Source organism: Battus philenor, unplaced genomic scaffold, assembly GCF_028537555.1.
Source record: "Battus philenor isolate CCGP_79_NKW_IND1 unplaced genomic scaffold, ilBatPhil1.0.hap1 SCAF_1, whole genome shotgun sequence".
NCBI classification, from domain to species: Eukaryota; Metazoa; Arthropoda; class Insecta; order Lepidoptera; family Papilionidae; genus Battus; species Battus philenor.
In genome coordinates this window covers 11,334,855-11,356,490 of record NW_027181661.1, presented here as the reverse complement: position 1 = coordinate 11,356,490, position 21,636 = coordinate 11,334,855, and the positions used below count along the sequence as shown (strand labels likewise).

Genomic DNA, 21,636 nt, shown 5'->3' with positions numbered 1-21,636 from the left:
GATGTTGCTTCACACTGGAATATTCTTGCCTACACTCATTCTCTCTATACAAATTTTACATAGAAGGAATAAGTTGTGAACCATCTCTGGGTTTAAACTATAATTTGAATTACATGAATCTAAAAAATAACTAGTGTAGTCTTGTCCCGGTTGAATTTATATAAATCTATAACCAAGTCAACCATGTAATTAACGGAGATATGACTAACTATTTTGCAAATAACACTATCTACATGGTGATGTGTGGTCGTAAAATATAATCTATGCGGTATGCAGGGTGAAATCAGACTGACTGTCCAGTGCAGGTAAAAAGCCGTCCCTCTCAGCCACTCTAGGGACAACCACTTCAGCCCCAAAGGCAATTAATTGGATTGCTATATTGCCTACATCTGGCAACTACATTGTTGAAAAAAATATGTGCCCTTCACTAAAAATAAAACAATACATGAATGCATCAAATTTTATTAAAAAATATGACATACAAATATTTGAAAGCACATTACACACGATATTACTATTATATTACGTATAAACGTGATTAACAAATGAAAATGGTTAAATTCAATTAAAAGTTGTAAAAATAAACTCTTAATTCTGTTGTATAATTTTATTTGTAAATAAACTAAAAGGTTTTCTGGATAATTTTTTTTATAATAATCAGTGGTGAACTTGCTCTTAAACTAAATTTCATAAGATAGATGCAATAGTTAAAAAGAATAATAATAAACTGTACTGTAACTGTTTTTTTTTTAAACGGGCATCTTATAACACGTATTTTTTACAGGCAGGAGCCCCATTAGAAATATTTAAATATCAAATTTAAAATTGCTCTTATTTTAGCAAATGAATGCAATTTAAAAAACAAAATGATTCCCTCGATTAATATAAATGCTTATACTAATTCATACAAAAAATATTTAAAATACATAGGCATGATGAAATCACACCAGTATCAACATTTCATTGTTTATAGTAGGCCCATCCATAGATTTCGACTAAAACTTCAAAGACTTTGCGAAGAGCGCTACCGTAGCCTGTGTTTTATCGCCGTTGAATCTTCTCAACTCTACAATGGCCTGAAACAATAAAAGTTGTGGTTTTAATCATAACAGAAAAAGTCAACTGCAGAAAGCGTGATGAATTCCTCAGCATGATGATGCAAATAAATTAATGCCTTTTCATTGAGTGTTTAAAAATGGAAATAAATCCTTTTGTATCATTAAGAACAAAAAATATTCAAAGCTTTTTATGTTGATATATAAAATAATGATATAATGTTATGTTAACGTAATAAAATTAATGACAAAAATGAAAGGTGTTAGAAGACTTACTTGCTCTCTAGTGAAACCTAAAGTAAAGATTTCTTCTACATCAGATTCACTGAATGAATCTGTCGGCAATATGGTTAAGCTTGGATCTCCGAGGCCTGTAATTAAAGGATGTTTAAACATTTTTAATACCTTGTTATATAATATCACTGTAATGGAAGCATACCATCGTGTCTATAATTTATTTAACATCAATTGTTAGTGTCTTATTTTATTTTTATTCTTCTGGTTTATTTATTTATTAAGTATATAATACATTTATTTATTAAGTATAAGTGTAAGTATTATACAGTGCTAAAATTATGGCCAGAGCTGTATATACAGCTAACAATTAGCAAACATTTTGATTTGTAATATATTATTTGAAACAGAAGTAGATGTATGTTACATTTTGTAATTGATTTGCCTAAATAAAATAAATAAATAAACCAATTTTACAACAAATAAGTAAGATGTTTAGTTATTTTTGACATTAATTCACTAATAAAACTTTTTAAGCCTAATGTACTGCACAAAACTTTGAAACATTTCAATATAGAAATTATATTAATTAAGTAATATAATCTTTACACTTTAAGATTAGGATCACATAGATCCTATTATTGGAAACATTATCTTGTTTAAAAAAAAAGTAGTTAATGTCTTATTGTACAGTATATATACAAATAGATTATCTTACCAATTCTTTGATTGTTAGGTTGGTTTGTACCTACAGATGTTTGGGTACTGGTGGTTGGTCTAGTTGGTTCATTGCTAGTAACCACATTGGCTGAAATAATAAAACTCATTAGTTTTTACATTTTTAGATGCTTTTATCAAACTAAAATTTAGACAATACCATATTTATTCTATACTCTAATATGAATAACCACAAAGAAATTATTAATGTAAGGAAATTCAATTTTTTTCTTCAAATTAGAGATGGGCATTACTCTACTTAACAACATGACCCGATTAGGTATGAATACTATTTACACTGTAACCATCTGATAACAAAAATACAATTAAGTTTTTATATGGACATTACCAACAGACAGCACATAAACTTTTGCTTTGCCTAAATATAAAACAGATGTATTGTGAAACATTTGTTGTTATATCTGACCAATGAATTCCTACACAAAGCTGCAAAAATAGTTACACAATTAATTTTACATTAACAATAACATAACAGCACTGTTTATTTTAATCAGGATAAAAAGGTAAATAAAAGCTATTTTCGTTAATATATTACTTTCAATCCCAGAATGTAATAAAAACAAGAACTCATTAATTGTACTATATTTTTATTATTTCATATTATACTTCATTACGGTTTTTTATGATAAAGAAAAATCAATTACACTACATTATAAAAAATATATCTTGAGCACAGGAAAGCTTAATTAGATTGGGTGTAATTTTAAAAAAATTGTCATTTCTTTTTTCCACGCCCACCTTGTTTTGATTTCTCCAATGCTTCTTTAATTTGACGTTCTTCTTGGTCTCGCATAGATTGGTTTACAATTTCATCTTCAGAATACCCAGACAAGCGAGCACATTCTGGCAATTCAGATTCTGGCAGAAATGGAGTTTCAGTACCAGTAGTTCCAATGCGTAGTACATTACGTTTCAAGTCTATATTACACTAGTAACAAAGAAAATATATACATATAACAGTCTATACACAATCTCACACTTTCACGACTTTCGGTGACGGAATAAATGGCAGGAATATCTGGACTGCCTCTAATTTATGTGAAACCAAAGATTAGATTAAAGTATTTTAGTATAAAAAAGATATTTCATACCTGATGTCTTTTTAGCATGTCTAAACCTAGGAGCATATCCATAGGCTGTTCCTCTAGCACAGAAAATGAAGTTGTAAGAAAATCCTTTTCAATCCTCATCTGAACCATATGTATTCTACCAATGATACGCTGCACTCCAACACCCTTAGCAATGCCTGCCCATCTATCACAAAAGTTAAACAGAAAATATGAAGCATGTCCAACACACAATATAACAATTTAATGCAATAAGTAGTAGTGTAATAAGCTTTAAGTCAGCCAAGGTTGTCAACAAATTATAACCTGGTATCCACTAGTCTCATAATATTGCATCTTTCTGCACAGGCTGCGGACATAATAGTTGTTTGAGCTCCAGAATCAATAAATGCTTTTACAGGAAATCTGAAAAAAAAGTAATAAAATGTTAGGCTAAGTACAAATATAAAACTTTAATTTTAGAAGTAGAGTAATCGCAAAGTAACCAACCCATTAACATGACAATTAATATACAACATGACAACAGTTCCAAAAGTCTCTGGATTATATTCCATGGCTGCTTCCATGTTAGCTTCAATGTTCTTTTGTCTGATTTCCTCTGCAATCATTCTTTGTGCCTCTGTATCAAATGGATCTGAATTCATCATCCTGTTGATTAAAATCATATTAATAAAATAATGCTGGTATAATGACTTGGTACAACTTTAAGAGCATTTAATGTGAGCAATCTAGAACACTTTATGATAATGTAATTCTTAAAATGTACACTATTTTATTCATAACATGCTTAAAATTCTGAAGCCATTAGGATATTAAATATTATCATCATATAAGACAAGGAAATGTTATAGCAGGTATTGTGGTGCATCCTATTTTATAATAACCATAATAAACAAAGATAACATTTTTTAAGGATAAGCATAACATTTTTCAAAAATACTTTATTAACAGGAATTAAAAATATTTTGGTCCAGACTTGTCTTCATGTAGATAATGTTTGACACTCCTTCTCAACTACTGTATTGTAAAAGTATATTTTTTATAACAAGGAATTTTATTAAATTCAAATTTTTATTGATGTTACTGAGGCTGCCACTAAGCATACTAGTGCTGACTGGTGGCCCGCTCTTATCTTTATTCATTAAGGGTCACTATGTACCATGCTTGATATATGGGTTATAGAACACAGTTTTTTTTTGTTGCCGTCTGTCATCACAAGAGATGGCAATGATTATTCTGTTTTGGTTTCACTACAGCAAGGTTTTTCTATCCTTTACAAGATTTATAATATGTACATTACAGATAAGGGTCAGGATTGAATAGCCTGTCAGACATTAACTGGCAGTTAATCAGTAGTTTAGCATACATGAACATAACCATACATCATGCCACATTACAAATTGATTGTTTGCCTATATTCTTTTTCAATAATTTATTTCTATTAGATTCTTTTCATAATTGTTGTCTAACCCGACCATTCTTATCTGAAAATCATCCTGAACCAGGTTGATGCCAGGCTCATTCATTGCTTACTCTTTCATCGGCAAAGAATGTATTGTATCTTTATATGTAAATTATGTATTGGACATAATGCAAAGGACATACTTTTACTTACTTCTTCAATTCCATTTCCTAGATCTGATTTAGGGTAAATCAGATCTAGGAAATGGAATCTACCAGTTACAAACCATGTAGTATATCTTATATATTATAATTTGGTTGCAAAATAAAATGTTTTACCTCTTAAGGTATCAAGTTTGAACCATGTTCACATTTAATTCAATACCTAACTAAAACTATGAAGTATTTATGGTGCTATTATTTTACCTTATTCTTTGTTGTTGACGTTCAGTCCTAGCTGATATTTGTTCTCGAAGTACAGAAGCAAATGTATCTGTAAAAAATAAATTAGTAAGTAAAATATATTTATAAAATTCATGATCTTGAAGGTTATTTAAATGAAACATTGAATAATTCAAACTAATTTAAATTTGTACTCACCAAGGTTCCCACTAAGCAAGGCGTCTGCCAATCTTGGGTTGTTTTGTTTAAGCAAAGCAAGCTGGTCTGGATTAGCCAAAAACATTTCTCTTATAAGACGGGGATCTTCTTCTACAGGAGGGCTTCTTGTAGCCATTGAAGTACTAGCAGCAGCAGGTGGAACTTGAATACTGCTGAAGTCGAGATTGGCTAAACCTGAGGGCAATGCTGAATATGCGTTTAATTTAAAATTTACCAAAAAAAATCCGATAATTTATTTAAACCGATAATTTTTTGACAGCAACAAAATGTCACTTATGTTTTTAATTTCATGCAACTTTAACAATTAACTGGCATTCATTGTTAAGTGACGTGAAATGAAAATGAAACAAAAACATGACATTGCAATTTCGCGACTATGAGGTGAAACAAAACAAACAAAGGCACCTTGACTGGCATCATTGACGCTAAGATTGGAAGCGGATTGCATCATGTGAAGCAGAACGATGACGTCTCCATCATGTACGCCGTGGTCCCTCAAAGTTCTTTTGTCGTCCAAGAGCGGCTTGCCATTATAATTCAATATGATGTCCTTTGTTGAGAAACCAGATTCTACTTCGCAAAAAGCTTTAAAATTCTCCAATTCCAAATCTTCAGAAACATCGAGGACGAATATTTCGTCGTTAAGCGTGGTCACTGTAACTTTCATTCTGAAACTTGGAGAAATGAATTTTAATAACAAGGTAGGCTAGTAACGCTTTGTGATATTTATATTCCGACAATGACTATCCAAAACATTTTAGAGGACACACGCGTAATTTTTAAAAGATCTGTTGGTTGCGATAAATGCACAAAACTTTTAGAAATGCTCGGTGAATTCAGTAGCATATAGACAAATGAGTATTGCTAGTAATATATCTTAACTCGTAGGCGATATTGCATTGCACTATACGCGAAACAAGTATCACTATATCGCGTGTAATATTTGTTACTATGAGCATAATGGTGGCAATACCGAATAAATGTTCAGTACATATCGAAACAGATTAGACAATATTACAATGTTAATAATTCTGAACAATGTTTTACACGTCCATTTTTATTTATGTAATAGTTTTTTTTAATATAATCGCAATTTTTACCAATGTCATCATATTATCATTGTTTTTTATATCATATAAACTTAAATGTCATTTTCTTTAAAAATTAAATTGTTCCACAATTTCCAGTTTATACATAATTATAATGCATTCATCCGAAAAGTTATTAAGTAAAGATTTAACTTTAAGAGGACGATATTGTGTTTCTATTTTTTATGATGACATTTTAGAAATTCACTTTATTTTTCACACTATTCCAACTCGGTAGACTAAAAGATCACTGGAATAACATACAGCCCAGATAAGGATACAATTAAAAACTAAGAGCGATTTATGACAATTAAATTTTGAATAAGAGTAATTTTCGATATATTGCTATTTCCAAGAATATTTTTATTTTTTAAGTCATATTTTTAAAAACAGATATGTTGTTCTATGTCAAATGTTAACTGACAAACTTCTTATGCCTGAAGCTATTGCATTATAATATGTACCTGGTCGTACAACTATTAATCCCCGGACCGAAAGCGATGGTGCCTTTGCACATCTTTTGGGATACGAAGTCCGCAAATTATTAGTTATGTGAACAGGGATGTAGCTTTTAGCATTTAGTAATTGCTTAGTAAAAGACATGGAGCTCCCATAGCTCCATGTCTTTTATTAAGCAATTAAACAATAAATGTTTGGTTTTGATCATTGATAACACATGTACAAGAGAAGACGTAAAGTGTAATAGACCTTGTATAAACCTTAATGAAAAATTTAAGAATTATATATATATATATATGTAAAATTTATTTTCATCAACAGAAATTACTACTGTAAATAAAATTTGTAATATTGTAGGAAAAATTTGTTGTAAAGGAACAATATTCATTTATTATTGTTTTAAAAAACTTTCATATTTTAATAGTTGCATGTTAACATGTTGATTGCTATTATATTAAACTATAATGAACGTTTTAAAACCTTTTAAATTAGAAGTAGTGACATGCGGAAGACAATTGTTTGTGTATAACGGACGCACATGCGTACAACGGAACGTCACAGTAAGACTAAAAAATCTTGATAGGTAAAACTGAAAATCCTTTGTTATTAATTTTGTGTAGTGATTGTTATCATCCATTTTACATTAATCGAATTCTTATTTGCTTATTAATAAATATAATATTTTTCATAGAAAATAAAAGTGGAGGCTTAGCCTTGCGTTATTCCATTATCTTCTTAATTATTTGTGTTAATATAGTACACTATGTGAGATTGCAACATTAATACAATAGTAGGTAGATAATCAAGTCTCATATATGTTATATTATATTACTTTGTTTTGTTTTGAACTACATTTGTTTATGAGAGATTTTCTTAAATTTAAAACTTTGAAATCTTGTAACAATGGTGAAAGTATTGTTTGTTCCAAATTAGCATCAATATCGTAAGTGAATTTTTGGATATTTTCGCTGCATTTAGAGTACGTTCAGATTTTATTGGCCTTAACTTGAGGATAGTTAGGCTGGGCCAGGCTTTATAATATAGCGTAATATATGAAGTGCAAAATACAAACAAAATTATGACTTACTGTTAATATAGTGTTTCCATTAATTAGTCAAATATTTAAGGATCGAACATAATTAAACACAATCAAGTTACAAAATCGCTAACCCTTTCACAATTATGTTGTATAAAAAATAATTATTCACCATTAAATTAATAATTTTTTTAAAAAATCAAAACTTGGGCTAATTTTATGCCTCATGCTTTGATGAAGCAAAATTAAGCAAAATTAGTTTTTAGAGAATTCACATATCAAGTTCAAAATTATCCTTTTAAAATAATACCATGGCAGTACATTGTTTAAGAACGGATGTCTAAAATATTGTGCACCAAAATAATTTTAAATCTTGTTTGCAAACTGTGAAGATTGTATTGCTTGTTACAGAATGTGAAGTAGATAAAGCAAACTTGATTGCAAGATGTCCTTAGTAGGCCAACTTGTACCTCAGGTGACAAAAAGCCCTCCCAACATGACTGTTCATTATAGTGGTCCCCACATCGAGGGGTCTTTTTGTACATCTATTGACTACAATTATGATCCTGTCATCAGTGTGATTTGTGCAATGTATATTATTTTTGGGATTGTATACACATTGTTTGGTAAGTTACATTATTATTTGATCTGATTTCTATACAGTTATAACTAAAGATTACAGTTACACATTTAAGTGTTTATTTATTTATATCTTGTTTTTGAAAACAAATTGGTTTTAGAGATGGCTTTAATTAATTATGTGAAGCGCAAATAAGTTCTTGCTGTGATTTTTTTGAATAGTGTATATTATTGTTATTAAACTTATCCTTCACTAGCTAACTAACTTTTTGCTGCAAGCTTGTGTATTGAATAAAAGATTTAAAAAAAATATTTTGCCCAGTCAACAATGTTGAAATGGCAGTTATAAAGAAACATTCCCTTAATTCCAAGTCACGAGGAACTTAAAAACCATGATTTAGAATCATTTTTAACACAGATGCTTAGAAATAGCTTAGAAGATAACTCCAAGTATGGAAAAAACCTGTTCTTCTTTGGTAATGATCCTCAATAATTCATTCAATTTGTTTTAGATAAGAATATCATCCAACACTACTGGAGTCTTTTATTAACAAATATCAAATTTAGTTGTGCACCTAATATATTACTTGCACAACTAAAAATATTTAGAATCTGTAATTTTACAAATTAAAAGTGCTGTTTGCAAATAGACAATAATATTTTAGGTAAAATGCATTGTATATCTCTCATTATTTATTATTATCTAAAATATTAAATTTCAGGCTACAGGTGCTTCAAAGCCAGCATGTTCTTAACAGGTTTTACATTTGGTTCTGCAATTGTATATTTAATTTGTTTACAAGAATACCTTATGCCACCTTATGGAAATGTTGGTATGTTATATTTTAAGGATATTAAGCATCAATCATTTAATCAATTTAAACAAATGTATTAATCAGTGCTGTGTTTTGCAGGGGTTGCCTTATGTGCCGGGTTACTTTTTGGCCTCATCACAATGTTAATACAATATGTAGGCCTCTTCATGACTGGATTTCATACTGGACTATTGTTAGCTATAGCGGGCTTGGCGATATATGACCACTTCTTAGATAGTCGACCTGTTTCAGTGAGTACAATTTTTGTTTTTCAAATTAACTTTCATATCTTTAACAAATTAAGTTCAAAGATTATTTTTTATATTTGATGATCCTCATATTGTAAAAGTCAGATTCTTTAATGCTCATTATTAACTACAATAACCATCATAATGTATTTATAGTTTCTGTTTTTATTATAGCAATTATTCATCCAAAGAGTTTATTTATGGTACATTATAAACAATTGTTTATGTGTTAATATTAACTTAAATTGTATTTAAAACTATAAAACATTTTTGGATATTATTGAATCAACAGAATAATGGGGGATCGCATATTCATCACTTCTAACAATGTGATAGTAGGTTCAATTACATCTTGCCTTGCAATATTTATTTTGATATGTTTAAATTGTAACCTTCTAATATCCCAGAATTAAATCTGTGCTGGCGCTTTTAAATATTTCAAATTTGCTGCTGTTAAAATGATTCTCCTATGTATGAGATATTTTATTTCTTAATCACCGTCAAAGCATATGAGATAGTGATATGTCTTGTGCAATATCGCTTTAGCTATTTATTTTAAAATACACTGCTTATGATGTTTTTAGTCTACAGTTATAACAATGATATTTATTGTACAATGCTAGCGCAAAACAATGAGAGGTCTGGACATATGCTGGCGGCCTTTATAAATTTCAAATGACCTTTTTTGAAGATTAAAAAATATTTTAATACAGTTAAAATATTTTTTACAATCTTACAATTAAAAAAAAAAGATTAAGACTCTCAACAGCAAGATATAACTCTTATTCTACATATATGTACATACAAACAAACTTGCAGCCACAGTTATAGCTTGCACTCATCAACCTATAGAGATGGCTATGCTCGTGATTTCTCTGTGATATCAAATCAGGAATGTGGAGATGTATAGGCGAATGAAAGTTACCGGCGCAGTATATTGGAAAGATGAAATGGTAGTGGGCATGCTATATATGGGCTATGTATATTGTTATAAATATATATATATATATAAATATATATTTATATATGGCGTATTGAAAATTTATCGGGCTGGCCTAAGTCCGGCAGTGGATGGTTGTGTAGGTGAAATGATGATGATGATAAACATATATATTTATTGTCTAAATTAATATTTCTATGTGAATCAAAGGATTTTATAAGTGCTATCTTCTTGCGAAGGCGATATGAAATGTCTATCTATTTATCAATAAGTCTTCAATGTTATTAACACAATATGCAATATGGTTATTCTTTCTATATGTCACTATTGCATAGGCAATGTTTGTGATTAAATTATGAATGTATTGTGTAACCAAGCGGGAAAGTATCGATCCACGGTATGTAAAAAAATTCAAAGTAATATCGAAGTACTTCATTCTTTCACCACCTCCATCCATTTGAACAATTGAATTATACTGCTATTTACGAATTTTTTTTATTACTCAATTTTTGGAATATTAGTGGGACTTATCAAAGTTATTATATATATAAATGTACACTTAACTGTTTATATATACATATAATTATTAGTTAAATAATGAAAGAATGTTAAGGGGAGTTATTATTGAAAGTATCAAATATTTACATAACATAGTATCTTAAAAGATTGTGATAAATGTTTAAAGCAATAACAGAAGCGAATGAAATATAATAATAATGAAATTCACCAAGCGAATACTTATTCATTGTGATCAGCTTAGCATTGAAAACTTGCGTAGTATTATTAAAGGAATTCACATGGACAATAAATACTTGTTATTTATCATTATAGAAGTTGTTATCGTGTTTGGTTTTTATTACTATGCATTATGTTCATTAAATAGAGTGATGTCTCATCGTCATATAAGCCGGTAGACGCTCACTGCAAGGCGTAGGCATCAGGTAGGGGTCACGTTAAACGGGCTTGCGCTGCGGGTGTCCAGTTACTTCTCGTGACCGTGACTGTCGCCATTGTGTATTAGCATTTCATACATAACATTAATTTTTGGAAAGACATGACTGTCCAATCACGACTTCTTAAGTTTAAATATGATTATGAATTAGTATTGTATTATCAAATAACGCAGTGGTTATTGACGCTTGAGTATAGTAAGACGCTATCGACTACATTTCAGTACATATTCATTTATTATTATTTCAATGATGAACTAATTAGTAACGTTTCATGCCACTTCACAACCTTTCTTTCTCTGTTTGCTAGATCTTTTTTATTTGCAATTCATTTTGGTTTTGAATAACCAATGAAATGTAGGTAAGACTGTTCGATTTATAAATTCAATCGGTCTTATCAGGTAGATTGTTATATAACGCACTTTCGATTCGTACCGTTTCACCTTGAGTAATAAAGTTCCTGTGTGAAAGTCGTCATAAAAAATTAAATTGACATTTGCAATAATTCATACAAATTAGATTTTTATTTCGTAGGTTTAAACAAACGTGAAAAAATTTTTGGTTTTTAATCAAGCTTATTACTTTGTTACAGTACTGGTTGTGCGTGGTAGCATTGCTTGTATCGGGAATTTTCTTCGCGGTGATTAACTTGTATTGGAAGAAAGGTAAGTTATAGAATAATTATTATATAAAATGACTATGGTAGTAATAAATTTTTTGAAGGTTCTTGACTAAATAGAAGAGTTTTTTATAACATGTGTAATCAAAAATTCTTATACAAGATTTTTCGCATGTGAAGTCATTTATTTTTGTTACTAGCTATCCTGCAACTGCACGGCAAAAAATATTATAGCCAAACTTTACACATAAGCGATAGTTTAAAAATATGCATTTTCAATGAATGTCGCCATCTTCTTAACTCTTTTTTTTTCGAAATTCTTCTTGCTTTTAATAATTAATTATAAAAATATATATTTTACAGGCATATTCGCTTTACATTATCATATGACTTTACAATACAGACAACAGCAATATGATATGGAAGCACCTTTCTCATTTGTCGTTGAGACTTCTCTTTTATATAAATAACATAACATTTTATTTTAATATCGCCAATGCACATGTAAACATTTGATTTTCTCTTACAGTTTTGACGATATTCGGAACAAGCGTATACGGTGGAGCGGTGATAGCTACAACTCTCGATTATTTCTTCGAGAGAATGGTGATGCTGAAATGGGTAATATGTTAATTATCTGTGTAATGATACATTCTCTAAAAGTTTTATGACAAGCCTCGGTATAAATTTGCGATTACCACGGTTGGGTCTTGGTAGAATTTGATGTACAACAAAAGTTTATTGGTTTTCCTTTTTATTTTTGCCTGCTGTTCTGACCCATTTCATTTCTTGATATTTTTAATTATTCTTCTGCAATGTGATTCTTTTGTTTGAATATTTTGAGTATTATCTTAAAATATTTGAATTATTACAGTTGCGAAAAGTTAATTATCGAATGAATTATAAAACAACTAGACGTCGTCCCCTCTTTCTTGTGGCCCGCGCTGCCTTCCGTGGGTGTAATTAAATAAAGTCATTTCATCCTATAGACCCCCACAGGTGGAAGGTATAGGTGTCCTTAAAGATAAGACCTGTAGTTTGAAAACATAAAAAGTTATTTTGTGATGAATCTTTAACTCCTTCAAGGGTGGAAATTCCTAAAATCCGGGTTTAGCGCTGACTTCCACGGGGCAAATTCTAAGTATTTAAACTTTAAGGTTTTAGAGAAATCGTATCACTAGTATATATGTAAAAATCTCTTATGTTTTTTTGATATTTGTAGATAACATTTGGCAGTCGTGAAACAGACAAACAGGTGTACACTTTTAGTATAAACTATTTATATTTTTATTATTTACCACTTCAGCTATGGGAACGCGCTAAGCTGGAGCCCATGGTGCCGCCGCCGTGCCGACTGTCCTGGCTCACATTGGCCGCGTGGCCTGCAGCTGCTATAGTTGGACTAACGGCCCAATGTGCCCTCACTGCTACCGGCATATACCACGAGCAAAGTATGTACACATTCATATAGTTTGAAAGAATAATCATTTAACAGACATTCTGAAGTTCCCACCGGACCACCAGCGCTGCAACCAATGTTTCTAATTTCTTAAAATAAATTTTTAATTATTATTATTAATTTTAATTTCCTAAATATTATAACGTAATAAGGTGATGCTATAGACATTAATTCAAAACGTTACTGGCCAAATCTGCTTTGTCTGCCGTTTGTTCCGCTGAATAAGATTTTATCAAATCAATTCGTAGCTGGTGTTTTTAATACGACAAATCAGTTTATTACGGTCCCTGGCTACGTGCAAATAAAAAGTTTCTTTATCTCGACGTCTACATTAAGCATATTTTACAATAAATTTTCTTTAATTTACAAAACATTATAAATTTCACGTCAACACGACCTAAACTTCAAGCCTGCGTTCAAGCGAGAGAGAACATAAATTCAAACAATTAAACGGCCTAAAGGGAAAATCTAGTGTCAGTCTACGATTACTGGCGTAAATCCAAACTATTCAGTTCAAAATAAATTTTAAAGAATGTTCCGTCGCAAGCATTATTTCAGAGAAACAGGAAATTAAAGTGTAAAATAGAGAAAAAATAGGTAAAGATGTCATCAACATCTTTTTGCCTTTATTATAAATGGATCTTATTACCTTTTGTCTAAATGGATAAAGAATATAGATAAGGTAAAGAAGATTTTTGATTATCAAAATCTTTACCTATCTTTAGATTATATTATTGTAGTAGGTATAATAAAAGTGTTATGATAAAGAAAAGTAAAATCTATTCATTCAACATTGGAGCGTTTAACACAACTTTTATTGATCGTATGACTTTTTTTTAATTCTATTTCATTTTTGACCCGCCTCTGCTTCACAAGGTGTTTAATTCTGGAGAAGTAGCAATAAGAAACTCCACAATAACACATTTTTAAGCAAAATAATACAGATTTAGACAATACAGATTTATGTATATACACACTCTGTCAGATATAGCCTAAATGAAAAAAACATGTTTGTTTATTAAACGTTTTGTGTAATTTTACTAAAAAATCTGAATCCGTTTATTACAAATGAATTTTAGATATCTTGAAGTTGAAATTTTAGTATTAATGGTAGATTTCTTAACGTTCCTAGTAAATAAACTGTGGACATCCCTAACTCTTTTATTTTGTTATATTTATTGTAAATAGAGATTATGTGAGGCCACATTAAGAATAATTGATACCTTTAAACCGTTTCTCAAGATAATCCGCGGCCCTTCGCCGTCGATTTCTCAGATAGCTCGCTTTTGAAAAACAAATATATTCTAAATATCTACTTTTACCCAAAACATCAGTCTATAGAACATAATGCTGTGAAAATAACTAAAATAATAAATAATCCTCGCGGTATAGGAGAAAAATTGTCCGTATGTTTAATTTGTCAGAAAAAATGTTGTTTTTTAGGTATAAGCGCTCAAAAGCTACGTTTAAAGGCGCAACAGGCGCGGCCCGTGACCCGCGAGCAGCGCGCCGAGATGAAGCAGCGCAAGTACCGGTACCTGTACCAGGTGCGAACTGCTCACGGCGACGTCATCTCCCAGGTACGAATCCAACTCACACGGCGAAGCTATTCATAACTTAAAAGCTAGAGATTCATCAGACGATTGCTTATTAATACCTATTTATTAACATATTATTTATACGCTGAAATTTAAATATACATTTAAAAATATGTAACTATTATTACCACCTACATGATGAATACAAGAAATAAAAATAAACTCATACCGCCTAAATTTCTTCTTGAAAAAGTTAACAAATCCTTCACGGGTCTACTAGTACAGATATAAAGTAAAATAAGATAGCTTAACCTACTTTTTATTAGTTTTAAATCTAAAATTAAAAGTATACTATAAAATAAATCTTATTATATCATTCAAAAGTTTTTAGTTGTCCAAAATGTGTAGAACGTTGTTTGTTAACTCGTTAGATGGTTAATATAATGGTATTTACATCAAACATTGCTAAATTTCATCTAGAAAGTGCAATTGTTAAGTTCCTGGTCGCATCTTAGAAGATCAGTATTCTGACCTGATGGTAGCTTACTAATTAAAAAGTTAAAATAATTACCGATTCAAAAGTGCATGTAAATGGCTACTGCAATAAAGATATTTAGTATTTCAATAGGGTATATTGAATTATATACTATCAAAGGTACGCATATACCATGGGTGGCCAAATGCATTGATTATACGAGCCAATTTTCAAAATTGGAAATTTATGGCAAGCCGCAAATAATAACGTTTCATAAAAGTTTTTTTCTATAAAAGTATAAAATATATTCATTGAAATTAAATATCACAGCAATTTAAAAAAAAAAGTTTTGAAACATACGAAACGCTAACAATTTTTAAAATATAATTACATAAAAATGAAAATTGTACTCGGTTACATATATCGCGAGCTACAAATAATCCTTTAAAAAGCCGCATGTGGTTCGCGAGCTACAGATTGACCACCCCTGGTATATACTATCAATAAGTAAAAATCCCAGGTTCCTCGTCAGGGCTCTCTTGAGTCGAGGCTTCCCGGAGGAATTTACTGTACCTGAAGCCGCGAAGATGTACGCCTAGAATACCTGGGAATTCGATCTACACGCTTTTAACTAACGTTACGTTTTGTTAATCACATATAAAGAAGCTGTCCCCCACCCTCTTTTCTTTGCGTAATGTATCCGTCTCCTTGCGTCGTCTCCTCAATTCCAAAATGCTGCATTTCGTGATCTTAGTCATGCCTGCTTAGTCATCATTTTATCTCTTTCGATGCCCATCCGGTTCTGCGCGACGTTTACGGCCTCAGAAATATGAATATTAAGTGTGGTGCGGAAATTAAAAGCACAGGACTACGCTCCTTCTGTTACGACGACTTTGCAGGTGCCAGGGCGAAGTGTTCGAAGAACTTGAAAATACTCTATTGCAAACGCTTGTGAGCTTCGGTTTTGGACTTGTTAGACCTATATGCTGTCCATGAAATCCGTAGAAGTTTCCGCCAGCATCTCACCTCAAATGCGTCGTTACGTTTGCCATTCGCAACCTTGAGCGTCCATGTCTCTTGCGTGTATGTTTGATTTTTGTTTTATTGGTGAAGTTGCGGTCCCACCACGCTATCTATTAGGACTTTGAATAAGTTTTCGCTGTTTTTTGAAAAATGGCGTTGCGGCACTCTATGCCTGGAATTTCGTACGGTAACAAATCACCAAAGTAGTGCTATATGTAACCTCAAATTATAGTAGAATAGAGTTTACCACAGTGTCAACTACATATTTATTTGCCTTTTGTGAAAATGTGTACTTTTGTGCCAAATAAAGTGTTTTTGCGGGGAATTTTATTGCACTGCTTTATTCAGAAAAAATCTGCAGCAGAAGCACACAGAATTCTCGTTGAGACATATGGTGACAATGCTTTGTCGAATACAACGTGCAGAGACTGGTTTAGGCGCTTCAAAAGTAATGATTTTGACCTTGAAGATAAAGAGCGTTCTAGAGCACCGACAGAATTTGAAGACAAAGAATTGGAGGCATTGCTTGAAAGAGATCCATGTCAGACGTTAGTAGAGCTTGGGAAAACGTTACAAGTAGATGCATCAACAGTTTCAAAACGTTTAAAAGCGTTAGGAATGATCCAAAAGCAAGGACATTGGGTGCCGTATGAGTTGAAGCCGAGAGACGTAGAGCGACGTTTTCTCATGTGTGAATTGTTGCTACAACAACAAAAGAGAAAAGGTTTTCTCCACCGTATCGTCACTGGGGATGAAAAGTGGATTCACTACGACAATCCAAAGCGAAAAAAATCGTGGGGTATGCCGGGTCACGCATCAACATCGTCGCCTAAACCAAATATCCATGGTTCTAAGCTTCTTCTCTGCATTTGGTGGAATCAGCGGGGCGTAATTTATTATGAGCTGCTTAAACCTAATGAAACTATCACGGGAGCTCGCTATCGACTTCAGTTGATGCGTTTGAGTCGCGCTCTGAAAGAAAAGCGGCCACTATATTAGCAGAGACACGACAAAGTGATTTTATTACATGATAATGCTCGGCCACATGTGGCAAAACCAGTAAAAACTTACCTGGAAACACTTCAATGGGAAGTTCTACCCCACCCGCCGTATTCACCGGACATAGCCCCCTCCGATTACCACTTGTTTCGGTCGATGGCGCACGGTTTAAGCGAGCAGCGCTTCCATTTTTTTGAAGAAGCCGAAAAATGGCTTGATTCATGGATTGCCTCGAAAGATGAGTCATTTTTCCGACGGGGGATTCAATTGCTACCAGAGAGATGGGAGAAAATGGTCTCTAATGATGGTCAATACTTTGAGTAATGTCATTGTAAGCATTGTATTTTAAATAATTTAAAAAAAAAAAAAAAAACAGCTAGAGCTTATTCAAGGTCCTAATAGCTTAGTAAGTATTATAAAAATATAGATAAGCAGAAAATCAAGTTTTACAAAATAAATTTCCTCATTCAACAATTAACCGTAATCAAAGATCAATGGAATAATGACTTTACCATAGTGTTTTCCAGATGCAACGATCAACAAAAAATAAGTTTACTCAAAGTGTACTTCTTGAATCAACGATCAACGTAAAGTAGTGTTTCTTAAGTGGATTTTCCTGAAACAACTATAAATAAAAGTTCTAGTTATACATAGTGTTATTTCTTCTCTTTTTAAATGTTGTACTGGTTAATAAGGTGAAGTATTGTTTTAAACAAGCAATTTGTAAATTATTGGTTACAGTCGTACGTGCAGGCGTTGCAGAAGAGGGCGCAGTGCGGCAACTGGAATGGGGCAGGTAGCGGCGGCGGCGAGTGCAGTACGCTGCAGAGCGACTCCACGCATCTGACTGTGCTGGCGGGCTCCGAACACGCCCCGCCCACAGACTCCGACGATGACCTCAATCAGATCCGTGCCGCACACTAATGCTCCCCGTGGTATACTTTGTATATTACACTAATACACAATCGCGACTAAACGTTTTTCAACAGAAGCCACAAAGTTCAGGAGTAGAGACAAAGGTGCAAGCGCAGCGTAGGATGTCCACTCACAAGCTTTGAATCAGTCCCGTGGGAAATTTACAGGGAAGATCTATGCAGCAATGGGTTACCGCGCCTTAAGTATGCGCGCGGTAAGACTCGAGTGAATCGGTTGCTTCGTTCCGTCTGTCTACTGTTGACATCCGCGTTTGCGGCGCCCATACACTGTTTTCCTCGAACCCCACCTCGCCACGCTTTCCTGAGGCGCGGTATAGCGGTTTACTTATCACTGTAAATGTGTCTTAGAGAGTTATGCATTATGTACACTGTATCATCAGCAGTTTTGGTAACACTAACTCATAAGCATAATGGTTTTATTATTATTTTTGTATTGGTTTTCATTATCGTTTTAGTTTACAACTTAGCAACCCATTTCTATATTTTCTACATATTTAAGACACGAACGGTTTCAACATATTTAATTATTTATAATTATTTTGTGTGCATGAAGTGTACTTAACCAGGTTTTTGACGTAGTGCTTTAAATTTTTTTCAGGTAATTTCGTTGTGGTTGGAAGAAGCGACAAAAACTAGATTTTATTTCATTTATTCAGTATTATCGTAAGGAGAGCCACTTATTATATATATTAGTAGTTATAGTATTTAATATCGTGTATCCAATAAGAATTTATATTAATTATTATGGTATCCGGAGTTCAAGGCCTATGAATGATTTTTCATTAACATTTATTGCCAAATAAAACATAGGGTTTAAGTGTGTTTATCATTGAATAATTAACATACAATTGCAATTTATGCGAAACGAACGAACGATTTTAAAAGATTGGTATGAATAATCGTAACTATGTTTTAGAACCTAAATTTGTAATTAGTTGTAGACGGTATTTTGTATGAAAAGTCACCGCGGCGACTTTAGCTGTTTAAGATGTTGTTATGATATAAAAGTATTACTTTTTACTAACTATTGTAAAATCTTTTTACTTGTTCTACGGGTTGATTATAACTTTTCTATGTTTACTTTCTGAGATTAATTCTTACAATGTACTGAATAAGTGTCAACTTACTTCGTTGGCATCGAGAACTCTTTCACAAATTTTACTCGACACTGCCATTTACATGTAGCTTTTTAATATTTTAAATATTATTATAAAATTCATGATGCTAGGTATTCAACCGGTCTTGAACTCCTTAGATTATTTTGATGTTTATAATTCTACGTAGATTCGATTGCTACAATACGTAAAGGTTATCTTTTATAATTCGGTTGGCGTGATATAATTACTGTTGATTGTTTCATCCCGTGAAGCATCTTCGCATGGATAAAATATCAAATAATTAGATGTTTATATTTCAAATTATATGAAATCATAAACGACTCCATATAACTTTATTCTTAAGAAAATAAAATCAAGGTTTATTTTGCAATAGCAAATTAAAATCTTGAAAATTAATAATAAGATTAATTTCTAGTAAATAAACTATTTGTACTGATTGATTTGCACCTAATTAAAAAGAATCAAATAATTTTCGTAATGGATTAGAAATAAACACGTCAAGCCGTGATGGACTATTATATTTTTTTCTTGTCTATTTGTTATAACGCTATATTTAAACAAGTGTTTATTCTCTCCTCTTCTAATTATATTACTTCGTATAGTTTTCATTGTTCGGGAGTAAATTGCAATCGAATCTTTGGACGGGTAAGCTCTTTAAAAGGGCGTAGTTTAAGTAATTAAATTAGCACCGACCGTTCTCGGTGAAAAACAACGCGTTAGTTCTGTACCACAATTTTATTTCAATTGAATGTTTTAAACAGTTCATTTAAATTGCTATTTATGTCAATGCTAAGCATTTAATTGTCGTTTTAATTGAAAATGTTTATTATTAATTTGTTTTATCTTTGATCGATTGCGTCTATTTAAAAGCAAGTAGTAAATAATATTCCATATGCGCACAACTACTGATAATAATAGCATTAAATGCAAATAATTTTCGAGCAATCGATCAGGATAATGCATTGCCTATATACAATTTACTTATTATTATTAATTTTTATTTCTGGCCAAAGTTTATTTTAGTTATTACTTCCCTAAGAGCCAAGCACAATGATTGTTTATATATTTATGGTTGTACGCTTTAATTTTGTGAATAATAGTCATGTCATGAGCCGGACAATAACCGGAATTTGTGGTTTCATCATCACATTTATGATTTTACATGCATTGATGTTAATGACAAATGCAAACTTTAATTCATTTTGATTTTAATAACATTCCTGTGCATTATTTTAATTCAATTAATTATTTGTGATATTAAAATTATTCTTAATGTTTCGTAATTGAATGGTATCATCTGTGTACAATAAACATTGAATATGGAATAATAAATAAATATCCTAGATGGTGAAATAAATAAGTACTGTTGCCAGTGGGAAGGTAGGGGTTAGATTTAAGAAAAAATACATAAATGTCGATAATTTGTGGAATCAACGGATAACCTGTACTGTGAAGTGAAAGCTGTACATAATGTACTCGTAATATAGCGGTAGCTAGATTGTAAATGTGGAAATTTTAATCGTTTATTTGATTTTCTTTAAATACTGTCAACTACCAATCGCTCAATTTCTAGTCTTTTCCTGACTCCCTATGCTCATTTATTTTTCTATATTCATTTAACGTACGCTTCCTATGGGGCTGTTCATAATATTAAACTTACAAAATATAATATTTTGGGGGGAGGCGGGAGATAAGTTAAACCACATAAAAATAAAGTAATGAGTGTCTAAAATAAAAACGAACAATTTACTTTCGTATTCAGATGTGGTTTCTTAAATATTCTGAGATTCTGTCACTTTTTTATCGATCACCACATCTCCTTGTCACCTCTTGTCACGTTAAGTCATCCCCCATCCAAAGCGAACGTAATTTTATGAATGGCCTCCATAATATTCCAGATTTAATTTATAAGTTATTGTGCATTGATTATAACTAGTTAAATGTGATTTATTTTATTTTGTTTTGTCTTTGGATTTAGGGCATGTAATATGACTGTTGAATATGTTAATTGTTTTTTAAACCTTTAGAAGCATGGTCTGTTAAAATGTTTGTTTTATTTACAATGTTCATTAATTTTTGTATTATTTAATTTATGCGTAAATGTGTTTGCATGGCATGTTTTAGTTTTATTTATATTCCCACTCCTCTTTTGGTCCAGTATTTGTAATTTGTTTTCGTCGTTACATACTCGAATACTCTGAAATTCATACTATAATAAAACATATATAATATTACTTGT

The 21,636-nt window shown here is 31.5% G+C and overlaps 2 protein-coding genes across 5 annotated transcripts; one reads left to right on the top strand and one right to left on the bottom strand.

Annotated features, from left to right (window-relative positions):
• Positions 1–559: 559 nt before the first annotated feature.
• rngo (DNA damage inducible 1 homolog rngo) lies at positions 560–6,061 on the bottom strand. 2 transcript variants are annotated; one of them, XM_068776702.1, is made up of 10 exons: positions 5,522–6,061; positions 5,096–5,290; positions 4,922–4,988; positions 3,584–3,742; positions 3,401–3,499; positions 3,119–3,281; positions 2,766–2,955; positions 2,008–2,097; positions 1,332–1,426; positions 560–1,076 (listed from the first exon to the last, which is right to left on the bottom strand). In XM_068776702.1, the coding sequence occupies exons 1-10, from the start codon at positions 5,781–5,783 to the stop codon at positions 996–998; spliced, it is 1,401 nt and encodes a 466-aa protein (XP_068632803.1). In that variant the 5' UTR covers positions 5,784–6,061; the 3' UTR covers positions 560–995. The 2 variants fall into 2 exon arrangements, with proteins under 2 accessions (XP_068632803.1, XP_068632792.1); XM_068776691.1 differs by having other exon boundaries at positions 561–1,076; positions 5,096–5,302.
• A 1,245-nt stretch (positions 6,062–7,306) lies between these two features.
• Positions 7,307–19,039, top strand: LOC137927581 (transmembrane protein 198). 3 transcript variants are annotated; one of them, XM_068771367.1, is made up of 10 exons: positions 7,307–7,453; positions 8,111–8,325; positions 9,001–9,111; positions 9,193–9,344; positions 11,824–11,896; positions 12,380–12,471; positions 13,157–13,301; positions 14,753–14,889; positions 18,086–18,279; positions 18,878–19,039. In XM_068771367.1, exons 2-9 carry the CDS (start codon positions 8,145–8,147, stop codon positions 18,266–18,268), a joined length of 1,074 nt encoding a protein of 357 aa, XP_068627468.1. In that variant the 5' UTR covers positions 7,307–7,453; positions 8,111–8,144; the 3' UTR covers positions 18,269–18,279; positions 18,878–19,039. The 3 variants fall into 3 exon arrangements, with proteins under 3 accessions (XP_068627468.1, XP_068627495.1, XP_068627494.1); XM_068771394.1 differs by having other exon boundaries at positions 7,307–7,457; XM_068771393.1 differs by lacking the exon at positions 7,307–7,453 and adding an exon at positions 7,535–7,606.
• The last annotated feature ends 2,597 nt before the right edge of the window (positions 19,040–21,636 follow it).